Source organism: Nannospalax galili, unplaced genomic scaffold, assembly GCF_000622305.1.
Source record: "Nannospalax galili isolate Female #2095 unplaced genomic scaffold, S.galili_v1.0 scaffold24, whole genome shotgun sequence".
NCBI classification, from domain to species: Eukaryota; Metazoa; Chordata; class Mammalia; order Rodentia; family Spalacidae; genus Nannospalax; species Nannospalax galili.
In genome coordinates this window covers 957,845-967,056 of record NW_008352654.1, presented here as the reverse complement: position 1 = coordinate 967,056, position 9,212 = coordinate 957,845, and the positions used below count along the sequence as shown (strand labels likewise).

At 38.3% G+C, this 9,212-nt stretch overlaps 1 protein-coding gene across 5 annotated transcripts in view; it reads left to right on the top strand.

Moving 5' to 3' along the window:
• The window catches only part of Ylpm1 (YLP motif containing 1), a 94,062-nt gene that overhangs the window by 55,552 nt on the left and 29,298 nt on the right, over positions 1–9,212 (top strand). For all 5 annotated transcript variants that reach the window (XR_003846534.1, XM_029554378.1, XM_017802366.2 and 2 more), the window contains 2 exons: positions 5,558–5,676; positions 7,399–7,553. Coding sequence is in view for 4 of the 5 variants with exons in the window: in XM_029554378.1 (XP_029410238.1) it covers positions 5,558–5,676; positions 7,399–7,553 (274 nt within the window). In the remaining variant the exon portion in view is untranslated. The remainder of the gene's footprint in view (positions 1–5,557; positions 5,677–7,398; positions 7,554–9,212) is intronic.

The window sequence follows — 9,212 nt, the reverse complement described above, 5'->3', positions numbered from 1 at the left end:
ACCCATCAGAATTACAGCTGACTTATCAATGCAAACTATGAAAGCCAGAAGAGCCTAGACTGAAGTATTTCCAGTTCTAAATAACATTAGATGCCAGCTCGGAATACTATACCCAGCAAAAATGTCTATTGTAGTTGAGGGGGAAAGAAAAATTTTCTGTGACGTGAATATCCTGAAAGAATACATGTCCACAAAACCAGCCTTCCAAAGAATACTTGAAGCAATACAGAGAGCAGAGAGAGAAACAACTATATCCTAGCAGCAACGAAAGAAATTAAAGATATAATCTAGGAAACACAAAATTACACAGAGAACAGAAGCAGCAATCAAAATGACGGCAACCAATACATACCTTTTAATAATAACCTTAAATATCAATGGACCAAACTCCCCCATCAAAAGACACAGGCTAAGTGAATGGATTAAGAAACAAAATCCATCTCTTTGCTGTCTACAAGAAACCCATCTTACCTTTAAGGATAGGCGCTTCCTTAAGATAAAAGGATGGAAGTCAGTAGTCACTGGGCTCACGAGCAGGGTATGGAGGCTTGGGCTCCTTTTGGTGGGCTATTTGCAGATCAAGAAGTGAAGTGAATTTTCACTGAATCCCAGGGTTCTGGGTCCGTGTTCTTTGGAGGCCTCCTGCTACAAACCAAGAAGATGTTACAATCCCTGTCATAGATGCACCAAATTCTGGTGCACCCAAATTCATAAAAACAACACTACAGGACTTTAAGACACAAATTAACCCCAACTTGGTAATAGTAGGGGACTTCAATACCCCACTGTCTCCATTAGACAGGTCAACTGGACGAAGAATAAACAGACTTCTGAATTAAATGCTACCATACATCAAATGGACCTAATAGACGTCTTTCGATTATTCCACCCAAACACCAAAGAATACACTTTCTACTCAGCACCTCATGGAACTTTTTAAAAGACTGACCACATACTGGGCCACAAAACAAACCTCAAGAAATACTAAAATATTGAAATAATTCCATGCATTCTATTGGACCAAAAAGCAGTAAAGCTCAAAATCAACCCTGGAAGAAGCCCTAGTCACTACATGCACTTGTGGTGACTGAACAATACACTCCTAAACAATGAGTGGGTCAAAGGAGAAATTAAGAAAGAAAAGAATTCCTAGAATTCAACGAAAAGGACAACACAACACAGTATAACCTCTGGACACTTTAAAAGCAGTCCTAAGAGGGTCGTTTATAGCTCAATTAATGAAATAGAAACAAAGAAAACAATACAAAGAATCAATGAATCCAAGAGCTGGTTCTTTGAAAAGCTGAACAAGATAGACAGACCCTTAGCCCAGTTAACCAAAAGAAAGACCAAATCCAACAAAATCAGATATGAAAGGGGAAACATCACAACAGATACCCAAAAGATCCACACCATTATAAGGGAATATTTTAAAAAGTTATACGCTAAATCTGAAAGTCTAAAAGAAATGGATGGATATATGAAATCATGGGAACCTCCAAAGTTAAACCAAGAAGAGATCAACAGTTTAAACAGACCCATAACATATAAGGAAATTAAAACAGTAATACAAAGCCTCCCAACTGAAAAAAGCCGAGGCCCCGATGGATTTACAGCAGAATTGTACCAGACATTTAAAGACGACCTCCAACCAATGCTACTTAAATTATTCAAAATGATAAAAACAGAGGGAGAACTCTCAAATTCCTTCTATGAAGCCAATATCACTCTAATACCCAAACCGGGTAAAGCCACAACCAAGAAAGAAAACCATAAATCCATATCCTTAATGAACATAGATGCAAAAATTCTCAACAAAATACTTGCAAACCACATACAGACATACATCAAAAAGATTATCCATCATGTTCAAGTTGGCTTTATTCCAGAGATTTAGGGATGGTTCAACATACATAAATCAATAAATGTTATCCAGCACATAAACAGGTCATGCATTTATGTTTAAAGTCCTAGAGGGAATTGGACTGGAGGGAACATACTTCAACATAATTAAAGCTATATACAACCAACCCTCAGCCAACATCATTCTAAATGGAGAAAAACTGGAAGCATTCCCATAAAATCAGGAGCCAGACAAGAGTGTCCACTATCTCCACTCCTGTTCAAAATAGTGCTTGAAACCTTGCTAGAGCAATAAGACATGAGAAGGAAATTAAAGGATACTAATTGGAAAAGAAGAGGTCAAACTATCCCTTTTTGCAGATGATATGATACTATACCTAAGAGATCCCAAAAGTTCCACCAGAAAACTCCTAGAACTGATCAATACTTTCAGTACAGTGGGAGGTTATAAAATCAGTCTATAAAAATCAGTAGCCTTTCTATATACCAGTAATAAGTAATTGGAGAAAGAATACAGGGAAATGCTCCCATTCACAATTGCTGCAAAAAAAATTAAAATATCTTGGAATCTGAAGAAAGGCACCAAAGATCTCTGCAATGAAAATTTTAAATCGGTATAGAGATTGAGGAAGACACCAGGAGGTGGAAGGACCTCCCATGTTCATGGATTGGAAGAATTAATATTGTTAAAATGACCATCCTACCAAAAGCAATATATAGATTCAATGCAATCCCAATCGAAATCCCCATGACAAATGCATCCTTAAATTCATATGGAGGCACAAAAGACCCCGGATAGCCAAAGCAACCCTGAGCACAAAGAGCAACACTGGGGGGATTATTACACCAGATCTCAAAGTATGCTACAGAGCCATAGTCATAAAAACAGCATCATACTGGGGCACAAACAGACACATAGATCAGTGGAACATCATTGAAGATCCAAACCTGAGTACGCACAGTTTCAGCCACCTGATATTTGACAAAGGTGCCAGCAACACAATGGAGGAAAGACAGCATCTTCAACAAATGGTGCTAGCAAAACTGGATCTCCACCTGTAGAAGAAGGAAACTAGATCCTTACCTTTCGCCTTGCACAAAAGTCAACTCCAAATGGATCAAAGACCTCAATGTGAAACTGGAAACCCTGAAACTGTTAGAAGAAAATATTGGCAGTAACTTAGAGGATATAGGTGTAGGAAAGGATTTTCTAAAACAGAAGTTGCTCCGGAATTTAGGTCAGGAGTCAACAAGTGGGGTCTCATTAAACTAAAAAGTTTCTGTACAGCAAAAGAAACAATCAAAAAGTGAAGAGAAAACCCACAGAATGGGAAAAAATCTTCACCAGTGACACATCTGACAGAGGTTTAACATACAGAATATATAAAGAACTCAACAAACAATCGAGAAATCAAATGATCCAATTAAAAGCTTGTCTAAAGATCTAAACAATGAGTTCTCAAAGGAAGAAATAGAGATGGCTAAGAAACATCTCAAAAAGTGTTCAACATCGTTAGTAATTAGGGAAATGCAAATTGAAACCACCCTAAGGTAGCTCCTTACCCCAGTCAGCCTGCTAGGATCAGGAGAACAAATGTTGGTGAGGATGTGGAGAAAGGGGAACGCTCATTCACTGCTGGTGGGATTGCAAACTTGTGCGTCCTCTATGGAAAACAGTGTGGAGAGCTCTTAAAAAACTGAAAATGGCCAGGCATGGTGGTGCACGCCTTTAATCTCAGCACTTGGGAGGCAGAGGCAGGTGAATCATTGTGAGTTCAATGCCAGCCTGGTCTACATAGTGAGTTCCAGGACAGCTGGGGCTACAGGGAGACGCCGTCTCAAAAAGATCAAAAACAAAAACAAAAAAAACAAAACTGAAAATGAACCTACCATATGACCCAGTTATACCACTCCTTGGCATATACCCAAAGGACTCATCCTATTGTAAGGACACTTGAACAGCCATGTTTGTTGCTGTTGCTCTTTTCACAATAGCTTAGAGATGGAAGCAACCTAAGTGTCCCTCAACTGACAAAAATGTGGTATATTTACAGAATGGAGTTCTATTCAGCAGTAAAGAAAGATGAAAAAATGAAATTTGCAGGTAAATGGATGGATCTAGAAACTGTTATGCTAAGTGAAGAAACACAGACTCAGAAAAACAGATAATGAATGTTCTCCCTTATATGTGGCTCCTAGCACCAAGTCCTTTTAAATTCCAGGTCCTTTAATAAGATGCTATATAGCCGTCCCTTCTGCATGAAATAACTACCGTCATCACGACTTCGGCTGAGCCTGATTGTTAAACATAGTCGCAATTGGGCTTGCTGACAGTTGTGCTCATTCATTAAAGGAGTGCCAAGCAGGGTCACAGCCACTCTTCCTAGCCAACTAGTCCAGCCTTGGAAGACAAAAGAAAAATGAGGAAGAACCCAATTGAGGGATGATTTGGAAACCCTTGTCAAGAAACTCCAGTGGACTTTCATATGAACATTTGAAAACTGCCCTGTCCTGACTTTTTTCTGTTTCCCTGTCTAGAACTTGTAATGCTAATTCCTCTTGCCTTTGCTTCTCCTTCACATCTCCTATTCATGATTCAAGTACTTTCTTCTTCCCTTAAGAGACAGGAGTTATGCAATTTGGGAGTCTTTTAGATAGATCCACTGAAGGGGTACTCCAATTGCCTCACCCTGAGTCCCTGTTCAGCATGGAAGAAGCCAGAGTGGTCTGTGTCTCTATTCCTCATTGGCAATTTGGGTAACGCCTTCAGAGGATGGTGTGATAAGAATAGGAGGTAGGAATTGGCTAAGCAGTTAGGGTAAAAAGACCCCAAAGAAATGTAGCCACTTTCTTGGCTAAAAGTCAAAATGTCCTTGGGCCTGTTAGCAACATACTCTGTTCCAAAGACCAAAAATGTCAAAAGTATTTGGGAGCTCGTATCTAATCCTTAAAAGATTTTAGGGTTACCTCTTCAGAGAGGGGAATGTTGGAGGGGAGGGAGTGGGCATGGATTAGCTCAAAACACTTTATATACATGTATGAAATTCTCAGTAAAGTTTTTTTTTGTTTTTTTTTTGTTTTTTTTTTGGTCTTTTTGAGACAAGGTCTCCCTGTAGCCTCAGCTGGCCTGGATTTGCTAATGGAGACCAAGCTGGCCTCGAACTCACAGAGATCTGCCTGCCTCTGCCTCCAGAGTGCTGGGATTAAAGGCACGGATCACCATACCCGGCTCAATAAAGTTTTTGTAAAAATTAAAAAAAAAAAAAAAAAAAAAAAAAAAGATTTTAGGATTACCTCTTTGGAGGGATAATGTTAGAGTAGCAAAAAGCCCCATTTAAGAAAGAAAGAGAAAAGGGGGGGGTGGTCGAGGAAGGAAGGGAGGGAGGGGAGGGAAGGAAGGGAAGGGTACACAAAGTTGTTCAGGAAAAACAGTGATGGGGAAATATGGGAGGTGTTGGAGGGGAAAGAGTAGGCATGGATTTGATCAAAACACCTTATATGCATGTATGAAATTTTTCAATAAAGTTTTTTAAGTAAAAAACAAAACAAAACAATTTTTAAAAAAGAAAAATCTTTATTTTAAAAGCCATAAATATTGACTGTGGAGTATTTGCCTATAATGTTGTTGTATTATAAAGCAGAGACATCCAAATATAGATATATTTACCCGAACACTTTCTGTTATACCTTTTAGGACTCAGTCATATAGAGACAAAAAAGACCATTCTTCATCCAGAAGAGGGGGATTTGATAGGCCATCTTATGATCGGAAGTCTGATAGACCACCCTATGAAGGTCCATCCATGTTTGGAGGTAGAGTGATAATAACTTATTATTACTAAATATAGGGAAATTGTAAACAATGGGAGATGCTTTTCATTGTAGCTGTGGATTTAAACATCTATAGTAAAATGTAGTCAAAGATTTATCAGAGATTATAGCATTAGTGTCAAAAAATAGCTATGTAATTTCTTTTTATATTAATGAAGAAAATTCAAAAAATAGAAGCAAAGTTACAGGTAACCCTTCTACCCACCATACTACAACTATTGTAATTTTGTTTTTGTTTTTGTTTTTTGACACAGGGTCTCTCTACAGCCCTGGAACTTACTATGTAGACCAGGTTGCCTTCAGCCTCACAGAGATCCACCTGCCTTTGCCTCCTGAGTGCTGGGATTAATGGAGTGTGCCACCATGCCCAGCCTTTGTATATTTTTTTGTTTTATTTTATTTTTTTGTCTTTTTGAGACAAGGTCTCCCTGTAGCCCCAGCTGACTTGTCTATGGAGACCAGGCTGGCTTCAATTTCACAGAGATCCACCTGTCTCTGCCTCCTGTGTGCTGGTACTAAAAGCATATGCCACCATGCCCAGCTTATGTATTTCTTTTATTCTTTCTTTCTATATTTACTTATGAAGTTGTAATCAAAGTATAAAACAAAGGGTTTTATTGGGTTTTTTGTTTGTTTGTTTGTTTATTTGTCTTTTTGAGACAGGGTCTCCCTGTAATCCCAGCTGACCTGAAGTCACTATATAGACCAATCTGGACTTGAACTCACAAAGATCCGCCGGCCTCAGGCATGCCTCCCAAGTGCTGGGACTAAAGGCGTGCGCCACCATGCCCAGCCCTTTGTGTGTGTGTGTGTGTGTGTGTGTGTGTGTGTGTGTGTGTGCTATGCTAGGGATTAAACCAGGGTCTTATACACACTAGGTAAGTGCTAAAATGCTAGGTTACTTCCCCACACCTAAATATGGTGTCTTGATTATGCTTCTTGCATCATACACATTTTCTCATATTCAAACTGGTAATGGCTCTGTGACATAGTGAATTGATAAAAATATAAGGCCTTTTTTGCTTTTATCTTTTCCCTACTATGAGTTGCACTTAAACTAGAAACTCATACCTATTTGTAGCATAATTTTTCCTAAACTGATGAGCCTTGCTCTTAAAACTGCAAAGCCAGAAGTTAGAAAATACAATCAGTTATACTTGGGTTTATCTGCAAAAATACTTATTTTTCTATCACCTGTTGCTGAACTTTTTCATATATAGTATATAATATGAATAAAGATAAATATTCAGTAGTTTACAGAACATTCTGTTTTCCCAAAATATACCTAAATCTTTTCATTTTCTTAATTGCAGTAGATTTATATTACTAATTAAAGTTAAAAGTGATTGTCATTATTAGACTTGATCTGAATTATGATTAGGCTGATACCAGAAAGTTTTTTTAAATTTTATTTATTGTTTTTTTATTTTACACGTATGCATGTATTGCCTGCATGTATGTAAGTGCACCTGTGTCGTGCAGTGCCCATGGCGGACAGAAGAGGCTGTTGGATCCCCTGGAACTGGAGTTATGGACAGTTGTTAGCTGCCATGTGGGTGCTGGGATTTGAACCTGGGTCTTCTGCAAGAACAACCAGTGTTCTTAACCGCTGAGCTGTCTCTCTAGCCCTGATACCAGAAAGTTTTTAACTTTCAAAATGATCACTGTGTAAGTAGTAATGCTATTTAACCGTTGGAACTCTAGGAGACCGAAGAACGTATCCCGAAGAGCGAATGCCCCTGCCAGCTCCTTCACTGAGCCACCAGCCACCTCCAACTCCCCGGGTCGAGAAGAAGCCTGAATCTAAAAATGTGGATGACATTCTGAAACCACCAGGTCGGGACAGCAGGCCTGAAAGAGTGAGTCCTATGAAGCTGACTAAGTTTCCTGTAAATTCCAATATGATGACAGGGTTTGGGTTTCTTCTTTTTAATATCCTGAATAGACTTTCTCTCCTCTTCGTATCTGAAGTCACCACACAATCTCAGAAACTGCATATACTATAGAGTCCTTTAAAAGTTCAGAGCTAAATTTCTTGACCAAAATAATGTTGGAATTTTTTTTAGTAGTTCATGAGTGCCTAATTAATTGCCTGTTGAAAAGTGGAAAAGTAGATTTGGTTTTTATGATACATAGAACAAAAAGAGGGAGAATCAGAAGATTTGATTATCTCAGATTTAATTTCCTAGTTAATTTCATACACAAATTCTTTCAAATTTGTATGATATTGCCAGATAACTAGATTCCATTTGAGTAAATTGATACTAAAGATTTCAGCCAGATATTTGGATTCTACATATATAGATTTAATAGGTCATTGTTTTATAGTCTTTTTTGTTTATTTTTTAAAAATATTTTATAATCTTTTTGTGTGTATGAATGTATTGCCTGCATGTGTATAAGTGCACCCATGTCATGCGATGCCCAAGGAGGTCAGAAGATAGTGTTGGATCCCCAGGAAAATGAGTTATGGATGGTTGTTAGCCACGATGTGGGCGCTGGGAATCGAAACTGGGCCCTCTGCAGGAACAGTCAGTGCTCTTAACCACTGAGCCATCTCTCCAGCCCCTTTTTTGCTTATTATTAATATATAGTAATTCATCTGTCCTGTGATTACCATTTAAATGACAGATACTGTAGTCTACCATCTTATCTGCAGTTGTGCTTTCTCTGCAGATCCACTTACCTGAGGTCAACAGTGCTATATGAATTTTAATTAAAATATTAAATGAAAACTCCAGAAATAATTTGTTAATTTAAAATTGTGTCTTGTTCAAGTAGCATAATGAAATCTGGCAGTTCAGAAAGTGAGCTATCCCTTGACATAGCCACGCTATACATATTGCCTACCTGTTGTTCACTTAGTAGTAGCTGTCTTATCAGATTAGCTGCTGTGGTACTGTAGGTTTGTTCTGTCCTTGGTTTCAGGCTTCTGCTAGGGATCTTCAGAGTATATTTTGAAGTGGTAATGTGGTAATTCTATTTATGATCTTGTACTTTCCCTTTCCTTTCAATCTATTTGTGTTTTTATTGTTTTTAAATTTTTAATTGCATTTATTGTATGTCTGTGCATGCAGGTGCCATGGTACACATGTGGAGGTCAGAGGACAGCTTGCAGGAGTTGGTTCTCTCCTTCTACCATGTGGAGATCAAACTCAGGTCATCAGTCTTAGCAGGAGCCATCTTGAGGAACTTCTGTTTATATTTTTAAATATAAAGAGTGTCTCCTGTAGATAGCATACAGCTGAATTGTTTTGTTTTCTTTGTTTTTGTTTTTAATGCAGCTGACTTTCTCCTTTCTATTGAGCAACGTTAAGGTTTTTTTGTTTTGTTTTATTTACTTATTTTATTTTATGTGTATGAATGTATTCCCTGCATGTATGTGAGTGCACCTGTGTCGTGCAATGCCGCAGAGGTCAGAAGAGGGCTTTGGATGCCCCTGGAACTGGAGTTAAGGACGGTTCATAACTACCATGTGGGTGTTGGGAATTGAATCCGGGTTCTTTGCAAGAGCAGTT